Source organism: Acipenser ruthenus, chromosome 2 (assembly GCF_902713425.1).
Source record: "Acipenser ruthenus chromosome 2, fAciRut3.2 maternal haplotype, whole genome shotgun sequence".
NCBI lineage: Eukaryota > Metazoa > Chordata > Actinopteri > Acipenseriformes > Acipenseridae > Acipenser > Acipenser ruthenus.
Genome location: NC_081190.1, coordinates 23,169,190 through 23,188,263, shown reverse-complemented (window position 1 = coordinate 23,188,263; position 19,074 = coordinate 23,169,190). Strand labels below are relative to the sequence as shown.

Genomic DNA, 19,074 nt, shown 5'->3' with positions numbered 1-19,074 from the left:
CAATAACTTTTGTTCAAGTGTGACAAACCACAATTCAATAATACAGCAGATAATAGTGATAGTTACATCAGGATATGATTAAATAGTGATAGTTACATCAGGATATGATTAAATACAAAATACTACAGGTTAAACACTTGGCAGATTAGAGTATTCTGAAGTACAGGATTAAATGCAGTAAAATAGGGGGCAGATAAGAGCAAAATAAAGCACATTTAAATGAAGGGTGATAGTGTCCCAGGATACAAACAGAGGAGTTCTACAGGTGCTGTTTGAAGAGGTGAGTCTTAAGGAGGTGCCGGAATGTGGTCAGGGACTGGGCAGTCTTGACATCTGTAGGAAGGTCATTCCACCACTGCGGAGCAAGGGTGGAGAAGGAGCGGGCTCTGGAGGCAGGGGAGCGTAGCGGAGGTAGAGCCAGTCTTCTAGTGCAGGCGGAGCGGAGAGGTCGAGTGGGGGTGTAGGGAGAGATGAGGGTCTGGAGGTAGCTGGGTGCAGTCTGGTCAAGGCATCTGTAGGCTAGTACAAGAGTCTTGAACTGGATGCGAGCGGTGATCGGGAGCCAGTGGAGCGAGCGGAGTAGTGGAGTAGCGTGGGCGAAGCGAGGCAGAGAGAACACCAGGCGGGCAGCAGAGTTCTGAATAAATATTTATTTATTTATTTTCAGCTTTTTCTAGTGATGGCCAAAAAACAGATAAAAAATATGAAGTCAGATTTTTTTAAAAAAATTGGTTACATATTTTGACACATTCATATTTGGCTCGTTTAACAATGTGTGTTATATTATAGTTGTACCAAACAAGTTGTTTTGGTGGACGTGATGCAAATGTATTCCGTGCATACAAAAAATAAAGGTTATCCTGTTTCATTTTACTATATTTTATATTGCACAGTGCATTTATTTGAAGCAAAATTAAAGGATTTCAGAACACGCTATAACGCAATAAACCCAAAGAGACTTTGTCGATCACGAAATACGCTCTCTCGTCTTTCAGTTTATGAATGAGCCCCTGTAGTTTAAGTTCCTCCATTTAAAAACGTTCGATCAAGCTCTGATCCGACTGTGATCCTGCTCTGAAGCAAGCTCGAATTAGGATCAGATTTTGGGCTCAAACTGAGCTCTAGATCTGATGCTTTCAGTACAACCCAATACGTCACAGGATCAAGATCAAATCTGGGATCCAGTACAACCAGCCCCAGTGAACAATACAGCCGCATGCCGTCTGCGCAGGCGTGGCGCTATTAGGATATGCCGGAAATTGCAGTTCTGCAAGCAGCAGCAGCAGCAAATGGGCAAGCAGGCAAAATCCCGGACATTCATTCATTTTTCAAAAATCCACCCGGACAGAATAGAAGCACATTGACATTCTGAGGAGTTATTGTTCTCCACAGAGCTATTCTAGCAACAATTAGGAGATTTTATATATTTTCTCTAATTACCTTTCAGACTGAATCATACATAATTTTGTTTGAAACATTTCTCTTCACTATGGTGTAAGAAAGCATGACCCAGTGGAATGAAGCCACATGACAAGGATCCAGTGGGTATCTTCAACACAGATTCCATGTATGACCTAGTACAGGGTGTCATTTTAAAAGTGCTTATATTTCACTTTAAACATTCTGTGATAAGTGGGATCCCTGAGTGGCTCACTTGATGCTCTCACTGGGATCATCACATTTGCGTGGCGCTGCCAACTGTTTCTCTTCAATGTGCTACTCCCATTCAGCTTGAGTTGACAACAGTGTTGCTGGCCTTTGTGCTCCAGGGGATGGAGCTCCTGGATTTAATGAGGCACTTGGTAGTTGGATTGAAGGGCACCCAATGAACTTTAGTCGTCCTGAGCTGTTGTGGGGAGTTGCTATAGTGAAGGAATATAGTTGGAGATTCTAAATTGGTGAGCAAAAAAAGAGTGTAAAATAATAGAAATATGTAAAGAAATACTGCGATTCCCTGCAGGATTTAACTGTGCTATTATTGAAAACCAGGAATCCGTTACTATGTAACTCGCTTACCTTATTACATGAGTGACAGTTGCTTATTTTTATTTCATACTTTAGCGATTTGAAATTAGGATAAGATGGAGTTATTGCCTTTTTAAAGACGAGCATATTAATAACAGTTATGGTATTTCGTGTATATAATACAGTATGCTGGAAAGTAAACACCACCTGTTTTTAACATGGTACCATTACTGTTCCAGACTTTGACAGACATCAGCGTTTTCTATTTACATGATCTTGAAAACGAAATATATTTACTTCACATTTTTGCTTTTTCTTTTAAACACTGTGTCAGTCTCATCCAGCTTTAAAACTGGTTACCTAACTTCAAATGTTACATGTGTTATTTCCCTCAGTTTCCAATCAGTAAGGAAACCCACATTAGAAAAGCTAGAAATAAATCTCAGTTTCCAAAGATTGTTTTTATTTAGCCTTGTTTGTAAAATTATACTCAGAAGGCTCACCTGATCCAGTCTCACAATAAGGCCCATTTAGAAATGGCTAGTCCTATGTGGTCTAATGCAGTTTAAGACTCCTTTTTAAAGCAGACCTTTTTTAAAAGGAACACAACATTTAAGCTCGGACATATACGAGTAATGGGCCTTACAAATTCCAAAGAGATGTTATCCAGTCCAGTATGTTGTTGAGTTAAAAAAAAAAAAAAGATTATAACAAAAACAGCAGCACATTTGGGATATCGTTTTATTGTTTATGATTGGAAAGTGTTTAAAAAACAACTTCAAAATGTTCCCTCACCAGGGGCAGCAGTGTGGAGTAGTGGTTAGGACTCTGGACTCTTGTCCGGAGGGTCATGGTTTCAGTCCCAGGTGGGGGACACTGCTGCTGTACCCTTGAGCAAGGTACTTTACCTAGATTGCTCCAGTAAAAACCCAACTGTATAACTGTATGTAAAATAATGTGATACCTTGTAACAATTGTAAGTCGCCCTGGATAAGGGCGTATAATAAATAATAATAACACAGCCAGGATTAAAGCACTGAAATGTGCACTTTCGGCGGTTTAAAAGCTGGGATAATAAGCCACAGTTACTGTATCAGAGTTGTCAGTTCAATGATACAGACAGAGAGAGAGTGGTTAATGGTTAATGGATTCTCATCCCACTGCTCCTTAAAATTACACTGTGGAAAATATAATGATATATAGATAAATCTGACTTCCTGGTCACATGACTGTATTGCCGGCTTTTGCCAAGAGTTACTGCAGCAGGATGGCGAACTCCTTTTAGTCGTTCTTGCCAGCTAGGGATGAACAGCTACTTATCTGCCAGATGTCATGCACTTGCTGTTGTTATTCAGGAACTCATCATAAAAACTTTGATCTACCGGTAGTCAGGCTTTCTTTAAACTATAATGTAATATTGTAATGGTTCTTCTTAATAGAGAAGCTAATAATGTTAAAACCTTAACTTAAACCCACTAGACAATTTGGCACAGCTGGCCAAGCTTGCATGGACACTCAGTCACATTAGTGCTTCAAACCCTAACAGCCTCATTCTCAAACAAGTTGTAAATTATGTTCTATACGGAAATATGTTGCAAACAGTTTTTCAGATTTCATTTAAAAATGGAGTTGTGGTTATTACATTTGTATGAAGGTATACAAATGATTGTACTAAATGTTGTACTAAATGTTTTACTTAATTGTATGGGTAGGACATTTAAAGCTATATGAGCTTTTAATGATTATTTAACACATTGTAAAACAAACCAGACATCTATGATTTGATATCATGTTTTACCTATGTTTCAGAATTCAGTTAATTTGCATACTAGTGTATTGTGTAGTTAGCTGCTGAGTTTCTGTTCAAAGGAGTCAGCCACTGTAAGTTTATATTTGCTTTACACACCATTCTGAACAGTAACAACACATGGAAAAAAAAATCTTAAATGACCAAAGAGTAGAAAAAGCACAAAGTTCAGATCGTTTTACATTTTAATTTGAAGTCAAGTGGTCAATTTGCAAAATGTTTAATAATAACACAAAGGATATTGACTTCTTGACAAAACATTTGTAAGCATTGACTGCTCTTGTCACGGAGGTCCAGGTCAAGACAAAAAGTATGTGACTCTCAGAATGTCATGTACACTATCACCCGGATATCAAATGTAAAACCTTTTGGTCGAATGCAAAATCAGCTTAGCTCTTACGGACAAGGACAGCATACAGGCTTAAAAAAGAGATGAAAGAAACGATTTAGGGCCTTTGAAAGGTCAGCTTCTTTTCAGACTTGCGGTTTAGTTTTTTTTAAGGCAGATCAGGCGCTTGGCTGAAGTAAAAGGCTTTCTAATAGTAAGTTACAATCTAACTTTATAAGGTATTGTGGTAAGTTTGGAATGGGTCCTGCTCGTCTGTTCTTAGTGAGTGCTGTAGTATATGTGTTTTTATTGTATGATTTGTTTTGTCTGAAATGAATTACTTCTTTTTCTTACTGCCAGCAGGTCACCACTGAAAATAGGATGTTCGGTCAAGTGCAGCTTAAATCATTTCAAATCAAGCAAGCCAGCAGAGGGAATAATCACTGATTTAAAAACATTAATTAAAGGACCTGGTAATGAAAAGCCACTGGCCTATCATAAAAGATCAAATAACGAGCCTCAAATTGTTTAATATAACAGCAGTGAAATGCTTGATCAACCACGAGAAATCTTTCCAGCTCTAATGTGTAATGTGTGTTTTTTTTTCCTGGTAGAGAAACCCTGCACTTTATTCTGCTCCACATTGGGGAAAGACCAGCCGATACTGCTGGCTGACAAAGTACTTGACGGGACTCTGTGTGGACCTCAGGAATCGGATATCTGTGCAAACGGCACGTGCCAGGTATAGTATGATCCCCTTATTACTAATTCTAAAAAAATGCATAACTTGCCCAAACAACTGCCTACACCTTTTTATGCACAATTTTACCACTGATACCCATCTACCCCATAGTGAAAATACTACTCCTCCCCTATTCTAATGATTTGGCTGAGACAATCTGTGAAGCGTGTTATGTTACTATGCCCGTGTAAAAGTTTACCATAGTAAAGTATAACAAAGCATACTGAATACATGATAAGCAATGTACTGTAAACACCAGAGAGGTATGGCAAAGCCTATTAAAACATACTAAACCAAAGTAAAATAAGGTAAATGTAGACTTTAATCATAGGAAAAGCACAGGAAAACTGCAAAAATACCATGCAAAAATACTGTGGTAAACTTGTTATAAGGGTGAGCACACAGTTTCCTTCTGGTTTCTTGTTTGGATATTTGTTTGCTTGTTTCTATAACAGTCTGTGACACCTATACCTTCTGGACAAAAATACCTGTATGTGGGTTCATAATGGTGGAGAAATTTATCAGCCACAGTTACAGATTTTAATAACAAACCTTTTCCCCAAAAACAAAGCCGATAATTTGCGAGCACGCGTAAGTGTGATGTTAGCCAACTCCCATATCTTTTGGAGGAAATTATATATTAGTTTAAGCAGCAGAAATACCGTTCCTGAGAACAGGTTTGAACATTTTAATGATACCCATAGAAGGAAGCCAAAATGATAAATCATTTAGACATCTGTGTTATCAGCAGGCAACAACATTTTGTACCATTGGTCCAGTCTATGTCTTGATATGGAAAGCTGTGTGAGAGACGTTTTCCTCTCATACTGTAAAATCTGGTGGGACTGTGGACTAGTTTAATAGTTATTATAAAATCTAAACTTACAGTAAACTGATATAGATTTGTGTATTTGTCTCGATCATCTCCCCGTCGCAATAAAGGTTAGTAACACACTTTGTCAGATATAACCATCCAGGGTCAGTGGTCATGCATTAGTGTAAAATACATCAAAAGCTTTCTTGGAAGGGATTTATAATTGCACATTTCATCATGTGTCAGGAATATTCATTTATTTAAATTATGGTCTTCCAAGAACCATCTTATAACACTCAAAAGGCTTATGTAGGTGGGCCATGAAAGTTCAAAGTAATAAAAAAAACTGTATTTGAACTTCATCACTGTCATCACATTAATAATGCTTTGAAACTACAATATTTTTTTCAGTATCTACAACTGTAATAAAATGTCAAAGATCCAGTAACCATATTTTCAATAATCCTTGTCAGATTCCTGCCATAATAATCTGACCACACTCATTTTTAAGACTTATTTTTATTGTAGTTTATACATAACTATTTTCAAATGGACCATAATATTTTTTTGAAACTTTACTTTTGGGAACCACTGTATATTTATATATTTGTTCACTGATGCAGTACGAACTGAAAGTGAAACCAAACACTCCTGCAATCTTGGTGTACGAGTAATGCGTCTGTGTTCTTTATTTATTTTTAGTCTGTTGCATTCATCCATAAACATGGACTTGCAGGTCAATTAAAAAAAAAATCAGCAAGGAAAACAGGACAGCTGAAACCTCTTGTGTAGTCAGTCACTGATTGGACAGTGTGTTTCTGTTACTATAATTTCCATTGAAAGCTCAGTTTGGCATCACGGGGGCAGCTGTAATCTGCTGTCTTCTTAACGGCTCACATCTACTCCCATACCAGACCTGACCAACAACCCACAATTATCAAGGAATGTTGCAGAACAAATGAACTTTCGGGCATATTTTTTTAGATTTTTTGTTAAAGTTTTGTCATGGCACAGAAGACGACAGGACAATAATCATACTTGTAATTTGATAAAATACAGTTTGAAAAGGAAGGAACACTGCAATGCTATTTATAAACCGTGTTGCTGTTCTACTAAATATTGTATAAAGTATAAATTTACATCATATATAGGGGTTCATTTGTGCCGGATTGCACGAGATCCCAGATCCAGTACCTCTGACAGCCTGACTGGCAAGAATTATATAGTTTGCAATTTTTAACCATATGAAAAAAAAAAAAAAACCTCTATATACATAACATGTACAATACAAAACGCTTTCCTGTTCCATGAGCTGTTCTGTAAACAAAAATGCTGTCCTTCTTCCTTATCATGATATCCAATACCTTTTTGTTTACGAATGAACTCCTGATCTGATTTTATATAATACAGAGCACATACATACAACTAAGTGGAACTAATACAAATAGTCTAGTCTGTAAAACTAGTAGTCATCTTTCTAGCCCCTGGCTATCCCACATGTTTTATACACCTCCCTGAAATTGGAATATGTGATTTATTTCAGTCTAAAAGTCCCTGCCAACCCACTTCAACACTGAAGAAAGTCCCAGTGTCTAGTATATCAGAAAAGTATGACTTTCAATTAAGTAGAATGAAAAGATGATTTCCTTTAGTTTCTGATTAAAGCATAAGAGTGGAAAAAAAGGTCATGAACTAAATAGCTGCCCAAGATCATTTCCTTGCAGCCAACAGGCTTGTTTCATCATGCACACAGTATTTCTACAATGTGCTACACATATGCAGCGTCCCAAGGAAGGCACAGCATTGCCTGAAGGAATCCAGTATACAAGGTCAGCAGTAATATATACAGCATCACCTAGAATTCTAGAATTCAGACATAATTTAAATATATATATATATATATATATATATATATATATATATATATATATATATATATATATAAACAATTTTATGTAACATCATGTAATAAAAAAAAAAAAACTACAAAATGATATCGCAGAAGTCTACCAGAAGCCAAACCAGTAGTATTGTATTTCATGTTAGATTTCTAAATGTCACATTTTTCAATTTTTGTTAGTTTTTTGTTAAGTATATGGAAAACTGCAAAGCGGTATGTAATTCAATATGTTAATGTAACATTATTCAACAGGTTTCATTCAACGTTGTATGAAGCAAATTATATACTAAGGTTGCTAATCCAGTTTTCTGTGCTGAGCGACACCATTATTTCACAATTTGAGAAAAAGTAGCAGATATTGAATTTAAAGCTGGAAATTGATATAAGTTTAGTTATTTTATGCACTTGTTCTAACTTGTTCTAAGAGGCAAACTTTAAAGGTCACAATGAAATAATATAATGTAATGCCTCCCGTGCTGCCATTCCATTAACTTGGCTTCAAACTGTTTGGTGGTTGTGTTTCACAGTTCACTGGTCACTTTTTCCATGTCTATTTTCTAAGTAACATACTAAAAAAAAAAAAAGAAAAAAAAAAGAAAAAGCAAGCAAGTCCTGAGGGCCATTTTTTAATTGTAGGGAGAAAATAAAAAAGCTCCTTTATTTTTATTTATCCCTGGGCACAGCTGTGTCAACCAGTATGAGGATCCTGTGTCTAAAATACAGTCAGACAGACATTCTTCTGACGAGTTGATATTATGTACAACAGTATTTAGTGCTAAAGTAACTTTGGCGTTTGACCAGTTTTTTTTTTTTTTTTTTTTTTTTTTAATTAATTAATTTATTTAACAACAGTCTAAAAGGTTTTGTATATAGGAAATTATTTTAAATAATACAAATTAAAATAAATTGCATAGGAGTTAAAGCTTGACACCAAAGTTACAGTATGTCAGAGGAATCCATGGAAGTATTATTTAGTTGATAAGCATGAAATAGCACTATCTCATTTAGCAGAGTTCAGCACATTCAGATTGTTGGCTCAGGTTGTATAGTGAGGGTTTATTTGGCTTTCAAGCACAAGCAGGTGGTTTTGCCGACTGTTTTTGCAGCTATGTTTTCTCAACTGGTATTTATATATTAAATACTGGAGGTATCACTTTGGAAATATGGCCCTGTGTATCTTTTCTTTTCTCTTTTTCCCCTCAGTTTGTATTGCTGATACATTAAAAAGACGATCATGCAGAAACATTCCAGTTACATGAGTAATCCCAGTGCAGTCAGGTTCCAGACATATGAGCATTCCCTTTTTAAGAGAGTAACCCTTCTGCAACAAATAACTGGCATTAGTTATTGATATGATAACCTTTCCCTTTTTGTTGTACAGAAAATCAGCTGTGACGGTATACTGGGATCATCAGCCAAAGAAGATAATTGTGGATTGTGCAATGGAAACGGCAAATCGTGCAAAGTCATTAAAGGAGATTTCAACCACACCAGGGGGGCAGGTAAATATGTTATCTGCACTTTCAGTGGGAAAACAGTTGAATCTGATAGGGTGTGTGCGCCAGGAAATTGTATAAATCCATAATCCCAGAAGGTCTATCATCGGTCATTAAAGTAAGTCTACTGTGTTGTGCACTAAGCAAAAAAAAAAAGTCACCTTTAATGTCTTTCATGGTCTCTTTCCAACTTGTCTTCTCTGTGATGGTATTGTCTCCCCTGCCCAGGGTTAGTCAGACCTGGGGATCATGTTGCTAAGTAATCAGCTAGTTGTCAGGAGAGCTTGGACCTTTCTTAGCCCTGAAAGGCATTTTCTAATTTGTTAGCACACCAGAGCACCACACTTATCCTTATCATAGATTTAAAAAGCACATAACTGCTTAGTAAATGTAATTATTATGTTATTAGTATTATTGATATATTTAAAATGTTTAACCAGGAAAAAAACATCTCATATCAAGGGTCCTGAAAATGTACTGGAATAGGATAACTAACTGCAGATTATACACAAACTACTAATTGCATTGTAGCTGTAGCATTTCAGCTGCACTGACTACCCTGTGCTGTAATTAAGCCCCTTTCACACTGGGATGCTGTACCTGGGTCAGAACCTACCTGGTTCAGGACCCGGTGTCATGCAGGCCGGGTACACAATTTCACACTGCTTTTGATAAAGCAGGGTTGATCTGGGTGACAGACGCAAGTGCACAATGTGCGTATCAGTGCCCCTGAAGCAGCTTGTTACTGACGCTTCCATCCAAGCTTCTCAAGATTGAACCGTCGGCCCAAATGTTGATTGGAGCAAATGTTTCTTCATCCGTGCTGCAATCTGGCTCAGTGTCTCAATCAACAAAAATATGGCTAAACAGAAATGTTTCTTGTGAAAGTGAAACCTTCACACAGGTGTGGCTGTTTGTTATTTAATCGGCTTACGAACAACCGTCAATAATATTATTATTATTATTATTATTATTATTATTATTATTATTATTATTATTATTATTTATTTATTTATTTATTTCTTAGGAGACGCCCTTAACCAGGGCGACTTACAATTGTTACAAGATATCACATTATTTTTACATACAATTACCCATTTATACAGTGGGTTTTTACGGGAGCAATCTAGTAAAAGGGTACAGCAGCAGTGTCCCCCATCTGGGATTGAACCCACGACCCTCTGGTTAAGAGTCCAGAGTCCAGCTGAGTCAAGCATTTTGTTTCGCTCAACCCGGGTCAAAGTGTGTCGACCAACATCCTCAGATGGGTAACTGGGACCCAGGTTAACCCAGGTACGACCCAAGTACATGGTCTCACACTATGCGGGATTGTGACCCGGGTAGCCAGAACCCGGGTCCGGACACGGGTAGGAGTGCCAGTGTGAAAGGGGCTTAAGTCTTGTTTGCAGCCAGTATCATAGTGAGCAACTAAATGCTCCAGTACAACAAGTAACAAGTTCAAAGAGTCATTTTGTGAATGCAAAGGAACCGTTGGTACTGTTTTGTTACCTGCTGCTGACAGCTGTCAACCTCCATTCCTGCGGTCAAGTTAATCACCTCTTTTCATCCAAGCACCGGTTGTTACCAAGCTACAGTGGTAAACCTTCGACTGGTTAAGTCGTGGGGCTGATGTGTCAGTCATTGAAGCGTGATGAGAACTATGCCCAGCCACATAGGCCAGTGCAGCGCCCAGGATCAGGATCAGCATTCAAACCAGGGAACCCATGAAAGTGTGGCTCACCCTGCATTCCTGCATGGTACTGCTTTTCCTGTGTCAGCTTGGGGACTCCTTGCCATTTTTAACCTTGGTTGCTGTTTTCCCCAGGTTATGTTGAAGCGGTGGTGATACCAGCAGGAGCAAGAAGAATCAGAGTAGTGGAGGAAAAACCTGCACACAGCTACTTAGGTAAAGAAAATATTATTGAAGAGTCATTCTGAAATACTGGCTGCATGGAATTTTCCATTGATTGATAGCTGTTTGTATTACTTTTTTCCCCTTTACACTTAAAGAAGACCTAAGTGAAATCTGCATATGTGTTATTAAATGAAACTCTAAAGAATTCAAGGGCCGTCAATTACTTTTTTACGTTGTCCTTGTTATTTTTTTCCTGACTCCTAAAAAAAAAAAAGTGGTGTTCAATCCAGTCCAGTGTTAACCAAGAGTTTAAAATACTTTTTATTATTTCTTATTAGCAACATTATGACCAGGGTTTTCTGTTGAAGATTTGGTTCTATGCTTGTATTACAGTATATACATAACTTCCACTTGGATGGAAATATTTCAAGACAATGCTGAGGGTGAAAAGTTGCTGCAGCATCCTGAGTTGCATTTAAAATATTTGCATATTTTAAATATGTAAAAAAAAGGGTCAAAAGATTCCCAGCACAATAAAAAGGAGTCAAGTAATAATGTCAATTAGCCTAATGAGACGTAAGTCTGGTGCATGCTTGTATTTCCAAAGAAATACAAAGAATGTATATTTGACAGATTCCCATCATAATGTACCGCATATCCAGGTCTTTTTCAGGTAATGATTTAAAAAAAAAAAAAAAAAATTAATGTTTTAAGTGCATGATACATATTGAAATACTATATAGGACACATGCATTTAGTCCCTTCAGATCTGTAGACTTGTGTAACCTTTTTTAGTACTGGAAACATAATAATAATAATAATAATAATAATAATAATAATAATAATAATAAAACATCTTTGTTTAAATACCGTTATTAATGTTAACTGTGCTTCATGCTGCAGGATTCTTTGAGACATATACAGTTTTAAAAAAACAACTAAATAAAGTATGGCCAAATGTTATTATGAAATAAATTAAACATAATTGTACAACACAGTGTACAACCTAAAATAACCTAAAATCTTAAACAATATATTGAAAGCATTACAGGGAATTCTCCAAAAAGAAACAACAACTGATGTGTCTAGTTTAACAACTAGCTTGCTATTTTGTTAATGGTTATTTAATATGTAGTACAGTAACCTGTTTACAAACCAATAAAGAGTACTGTTGTATTTAAATGTGCTTTTAAAAACATGTAACTTTTTAATAAGCTAGTTATTAACAGTTAATATACCAGAAAGGGCCCATTAAACTAAAGTTACCATGTAGTCTTAAACCAACCAAGAAAATCTGCAGAAATAGTCTGGTATGTGATAGACATCACTAGCAATCATCAATTCCTCTACTCCAGGTTAGTTTAAGCTAAGACAGGCTTCAGCAAGGTCTGAACCCACAACCCTTAACACAAAAGCACATTCATTTAATGACTGTAATTTCCTTGGGTTAGTGTAAATGCATGGTAATAGGTGATAATAGGAGTCAATGAAATACTGATGTGAGTTATATTTCATAGATGGCACTGAATGGATGAGATGTCACTAATGTTGCAGTATTTCATTCCTACATCTTCATATGTGCACATTTCGTGCTATAATTATATGTTTGTCTCAGCTAATATTTTTTCACACGGTGGGACCTTTTTGAGGTAACTCGGTGAAAGAGTTTCTGAGATACATGTCTTTGATAGCACAACTAATCTCCTCTGTCTCCTGAGATATTGTTTCAGGAGACAAAACTGTGCTCTTATCTAATGGCATGTGTGCCAAGGTCTGTATCTCATGTGGTTTTCATTGTAAGTAAGGAGCTGTACCTTGTGTCAGCTGACAGCTATCAGAAAAAAAAAAACATCTGCCAAGAGGCCCTCTTTCATGTAGCTAGACGAATCATAGAGAATGGCTCACATCAATCAAAAGGGCTTATCCACCGGCAGACAGCTCTGTTCTTGCATAGAGGGAGGTACATCTCTGACCGTGGGGGCTCTTGAAAGCGATATCCAGATGATATCTTAAGTATTTTTTGCCACATTAAAATCAGTTTCATAGAAGTGTTTTTTGCAAGTTAAAAAATATAAAATACGTTTTTAATGGATGGAAGACAGTCGGTCACCAAGCATCACAGAACAAGACCAGAACTACATGTAAAACTGTGAATAGACCGATTATGTTACCTGGAGAGGAGCAAACACCAAGTGTGTATTATTTTTTTTTTTTTTTTTTTTTTTTTTTTGCAGCTCTACGGGATGCCAGTAAACACTCAATCAACAGTGACTGGAAGATTGAACATCCAGGTTCATTTAACATTGCTGGGACAACTGTCCACTATGTCAGAAGAGGATTATGGGAGAAAATCTCTGCCAAAGGACCCACTACTTCTCCGCTCCATCTTTTGGTATGAAAGCCTAGAATATTGATTACTTACCAGTAAATCTGAAATTAAGACTCCTAAATAAAGAGCCACTTTAGTAGGATGTTCCCCTTGCTTATCTACACCACATACCAAGCAGGTTAAGGAAACTAATTGAATCATTGCAGCACTTTTGGACACCCAGCAACATGAAAGAAAGTGATTTGTATGGAGACAGAAGAAGAAATCCAAAACAAATTCCACTTCATACGTCAGCCAGAAAAATATAGAAATATAAAAATACAATTTATCATTTAATAAATGACATGTTTTTAACTATTTTGTCTTGCTATATTATTATTATTATTATTATTATTTATTTATTTATTTATTTATTTATTTATTTCTTAGCAGACACCCTTATCCAGGGCGACTTACAGTCGTAAACAAAAATATATTTCAAGAATCACAGTACAAGTATTAATACAATTAAGAGCAAGATAAAATACAATGACTTCGGTTCTAGTAAGTACAAGTATATGACAAAATACGATTCAATAACGGAGCAGATAACATTGTCAGTGATAGTTACATCAGGATATAATTAAATACAAAATACTACAGATTAAATAACACTTGTGACAGATTACAGTACTCTAAAGTACAGGACTAAATGCAGTAAAATAGGGAGCAGATAAGAGCAAGTAAAGCATATTAAGGAAGAGTGATAAAGCGTCCAGAGGGAAAAGAGGAGTTCTATAGGTGCTGTCTGAAGAGGTGAGTCTTGAGGAGGTGCCGGAAGGTGGTCAGGGACTAGGCAGTCTTGACAGCTGTAGGAAGGCCACTGCGGACCTTCCTCTATAAATAGAGATCCATATTCCATACTGTTTATAAGCTGAATCTACATCATGAAATTTAACATGCACATCCCACAATGATAATTACATGTTTCTTGTCTAGTTAGAAAAATACTTATATGGTTTATAATGGTGCTTTAGATACAGACTCCTCCTTATATCCTTATCTGAAGTGCTCATTATATTTCTGTCACTCAGATAATATAAGTGAACACGTGGATTTGAAATCTACTTGTAAACCTCTACTCTGAAACAGTGAGCTATTGCTTTTTGTTTAATTCTGGAACACTAGACAAATCATGGAAAGAGGATTGGCCCTGTCAGTGGAAAGAACAGAAGACAATAGAGAAACCTTGTTTCAATTACACACACCGGTTTAGGCATTGTTGATTTACTGCAGGACTCAGGAGCATATAACTTCACCTCTGTGCAACTCCTTCCCACCCTACTTTAAAGCTGTGTTCAGGCAAGACGGTGCAGGAAATTAGCAAACTGATGTTACCTGGCAATTATTTTTTGAAATCAGCCAAACCAACCAATTACTGTTCCTCCTCCTGAACACACCCGGGGGTTATCATCTTAACCCTGTTCCTCTCTTCCAGGTGCTGCTGTTTAATGACCAAAATTATGGAATCCATTATGAGTACACCATTCCTGTAGACCCTCCCCCAGAGAACCGGAGTGCCAAGACTGTTGAGCCTCTCTTCATGTGGACGCACTCTGGGTGGGAGGACTGCCACGCTGTGTGTGGTGGAGGTAGGAGCGGATACCTTTCATTTCTCAAACACACACAAGCACAACAAAAGAACTGCATAAATGCAATTGCTTCACTTAACTTGTCCCCTGTTGACAAAGTGCAATGCACACAACATTAGATTACAACCGCCTTACTGCTGTACATCACGCAGGTTGGATTGGATACATTTGAGACGTTATATTATGACCCTAATATACAAAATGGACCACTGATACTCAAGTTAGGCATGGTTGCTGGAATGAGTAAGACCTGAAATGTGGGTGAGAGTCCTGTTTCTGGGGTGGGTTTGAAACAATTGTGTCCCATTCTATCTTGCCCTTCCTTGTCCTGCCTTCAGTAATTTTCATTTCTCATTCACTTGCATTGAAAATATAAAATCTCTCTGGATTCTGGCTGGTACAGTATATAGAACCTGGCTGGTTTCTGGTAGGTGGCTGTCGATACAGATTAATTGTTACAAACACATACCCAGCCACCCTTCCACCAGCCAGCTGAACAATCTGTTTTTAGGTGTTGTTGCCTTTCCGTGACAATCTAATTCCTCTAAGCCTGCTGTTGCCCCAGAGGTGTCATAAACTCCAGTTAGTTTCACACATTGCTTGAACAGTTCTGCACTTCAGTATGCTTCCACTTTGAAATGTGATAAGTGCAACGCAGAACTGTACATGTTTATCATTTTACAATAGCTGTGTTGTGGCTGGATTGCCATTCAGTGCAACAGAGCAAATAATAACATCATAGTTCCTGTTAATCCTACAGTGCTGTTGACATTCATAGTTCCATATTTGCCAATATAACATATCAGTGGGTCAAGCTATATCGTCAAAAATATAAGGGTGTAAAATAACATAGTGAACCTTAACCTATTCAGGGTTTTTGTATTGCACTTGCCTGAAGTCTGTCCGAACAGAGAAACTGCTGTGTCTGGTTTGTCTAGGCAGAGAAGTAAACGGGGTTGAAACATCTCATATGTTGAGTATTCGAGTTAATTGAAGTTGCCTGTGTCCTAAAGTGCTGCAAATAAGTACTACACTTATTGTTTTAAAAATATAGATATAATATATAGGAGAATCCAGCCTCTAATCACATCCGTAATCAAATGTAATAGCCCTCTCTCCTACGCCTCCTCATCGTTTCTTTGTTTGGTCCTCCTCCTCTCCTGCCTCCAGCTTGCAGCGTGGCGTGTCCAGGGGGAAGGTGGCCCAGAGTGCCACTTGTCCTGCCCGGCTATGACGCTCCAGTGGACAAGGATTAATAGCACTGTGGACTAAAGGTTTCTTTTTAGGAAGCTGCATTGAGGAATAGCACTCTTGCTGGTTAGTGTAGTTCAAACGACTTGGAATAAAATCTGAAAAAATTAGACACAAGGGGGTACATTTTCAAAGGCGACTAAGGGTGTAACTCAGTTTTTTAGACATTTGGTCTAGCGTCTAGTGTAAGAGCGATTTTCTTAAGCATCTAATATTCCCACCTGATGCCCTTAGACATCTGTTGCCATCTATTGGCATCTATTCTTTTTTTTTTACCTCATTAACATTTTTATGTGTGATTGTCAGATTATGTAGACGTCTAGAAACAGTAGTTTAGACATCGAAAGTTACACCTGCTGCAACGCAGTGTAAAGCACTTCTGTAAAATGGGGAAGTTGTGTGCAAGTTTAAAGGTGCAATGGCAGATCTGTTACTAGAACTGGTTTTTGTTTGAGCTGCTCGAAGAGGAGCAAGAAGACAAATTAGGGCATATAGTTTTAGAATTACCAGAGGACAAAGTTATCTATCGTTTCCGCCTCATTACACAAGAGATTTTAAGTCTCTGTGAAGAATTAGCAATAATTTGTAAAAAATATACTACTATCCCTATATGACAGAGCCCAGCTTGACATTCACGGCTTGGTATTTCCATCCACAACAGCTACACTTTTCAAACATTTTAATTTTTTATTTACAACCTTTACTTAATCTGTAGTGGTTTTCTACAGCACCACAGAGAGGGTTTCTGGTTCTCAACATTAGGTAATAGCATTGTTAAAAACACAGCCATTACAGTTATTTTGTAAAGAATCAGAATTATCAGACTTCACAAATTCCTTAGAATAAATAATAAAGAGGTCTCATCAACTAGATCTGTTAGCGTTTTCATTCTTTTCATAGGCTGTTCAGTAAAGCACTTCAATTAATTTACAATGTTTCAAACTCGTTAGCTTACGCATACTTAGGCAACTAAACCGATACATTGTTTCAGATCTGCGGATAGTTTTGAGTTTACACAGAAGTTAACTCATTTTCATAAACATCTATACACCATACCAAAATACAAAAGCTTCAAATAAATTGGTCTGCAGCAAATAAATAAAAACGTACACTTGATAAATGAATAGCCTACAATGGAGTGTAAATAACATGTCAGTAAAGTGAATATAATTCACTGAGGTTGTGAAATAATTCACAAAGGGTCATCTTTAAATTAAAGTTAATTTAGTTTGGAATATTAAGTTTACAAAGATATAATAGTCTGAGTGGGTCCACCACCCATTTTTTTGGTAGATGCGGTTATTTGAGCTGCTCTGTATTTTGCATTTCGCCTAATGTCTCTCCATCTCTTTTTTTTATTTCTTCACTATTTCCTTTTGTCTGGGAAATCGCATTTATCTTTTGTAACACAGTTTCCCAGCCCCGGTTTGTAATATTTGTGTCCCGCATGATTTATATATTTAAAGAATTTCATCAACAAGTACTTCATTTTCTTCTTTTGTGAAGTTTGGTTTTCTATTTTTAGCTGTTTTTTTGATGCTGTACCAGACATACTAGCCTCATTGCTGCTTGCCATTGTGTGCAATAAAGACGCGCATAGATCTGTTCTCAAATAGGTAACAGGTGTAGCTGCCGTCTAAACGTCTAACTATAGACGAAATACATCACTTCCTGCTGAGTTGCAAGCATTGTAATACGACTAAATAATTTGAATAGACGGAGGGCTATAAAGCCTAAGTCTTTGACAAGCACATTGACACGTCTATATCCAATTAGAGCCTCTGAGATAAGTTAGCTGTCGCTGCCATAAATAGCAGACTTAGGCATCTGCAAACGTCAATTTACCAAAGTCATTGTTGAAAATCATGACGATAATGTAGCCGTCTAAGATAAAGTGTAACTTTAGACTTCTGACTAAAATTTAGTCACCTTTGAAAATCTGCCCCAAGGTGCACAGTTGCCATCCAAAACAACCATCAGCTTTCTGTAGGTGAAAATTCAGTACAAAGCAAAACCTCTCTGTTGTGTTTCTCTCTTTTCAGGGGAAAGAAAAACAAAAGTTACTTGCACCAAGATCATGAATAAGACTACCAGTGTGGTGGACAACAAGAAATGCCGGTACCTGACTAAACCTGAGCCACAAGTGCGCAAATGCAATGACCAGCCCTGTCAGACAAGGTTTGAAATTAGTATTTAATGAGATTTTCTCATAATGAGCATGCAAAGAATTACCCTCCAGATCCATGGAGGGTTTGTTTGTTTCTAACACAAAGATCCTAGTGTTCAGTTTATTCAAGTGAACCAGAGAAACAGCTTGACCTGGCCCTAGAAAGTCGAACAGGTCAGAACTGCACTTGTGTCTTCGTCGTTGGGTTTTTAACACACACATACAATGTCTATTTCAATGTCTTCCCAAAAATAGTGTGATAAACCCTTTACAATGTCTCCATTGACATATATAATCAAAGGTTTCATGTTTTATGGAAGGAATTGACTCACCATTGGCTTCGTACTGTTCATAATCCCTGGTAATACCTTCTGTAATGCTTAAATATTACATTACTTGTAAATGTTTTATGAAAGTTTAAAACAGTAATTTCCTCAGTTGTTATGAACTGTAACCATTTCATCTGCCTATCTCTCCCTGCATCTGCAAGTCTTCCCTTATTTTTGTTACCACATGTTTTCTTAAAGCTTGTTTAAAAAATCACTTCATATATCCTAAATATAATCTTTGCTCACATCTGTCTGTCATATGTAGGTAACATTTTTGGCTTTCATTTATTTGAGTATGAAAAGTATTGAAATGTTTGTCATGCCTTAGCCACTGAAAGCTATCTACAGCTGCTCAGAAATACATAAACCCCAATATAAAGAAAAAGAAAAACATTATTTTTATTATGCTCAGAGCACAAAGAAGCTCAATATTTTATGCTGCACCTGTGTGATGTCATGT

General features: G+C 37.1%; 1 protein-coding gene across 1 annotated transcript in view; it reads left to right on the top strand.

Moving 5' to 3' along the window:
- Positions 1-19,074, top strand: part of LOC117408601 (A disintegrin and metalloproteinase with thrombospondin motifs 19-like) — a 117,029-nt gene that overhangs the window by 85,503 nt on the left and 12,452 nt on the right. Inside the window, exons 14-19 of the mRNA XM_058992319.1 lie at positions 4,715-4,842; positions 8,938-9,058; positions 10,878-10,958; positions 13,142-13,299; positions 14,714-14,867; positions 18,161-18,296. Of these exons, the coding sequence (XP_058848302.1) occupies positions 4,715-4,842; positions 8,938-9,058; positions 10,878-10,958; positions 13,142-13,299; positions 14,714-14,867; positions 18,161-18,296 (778 nt within the window). The remainder of the gene's footprint in view (positions 1-4,714; positions 4,843-8,937; positions 9,059-10,877; positions 10,959-13,141; positions 13,300-14,713; positions 14,868-18,160; positions 18,297-19,074) is intronic.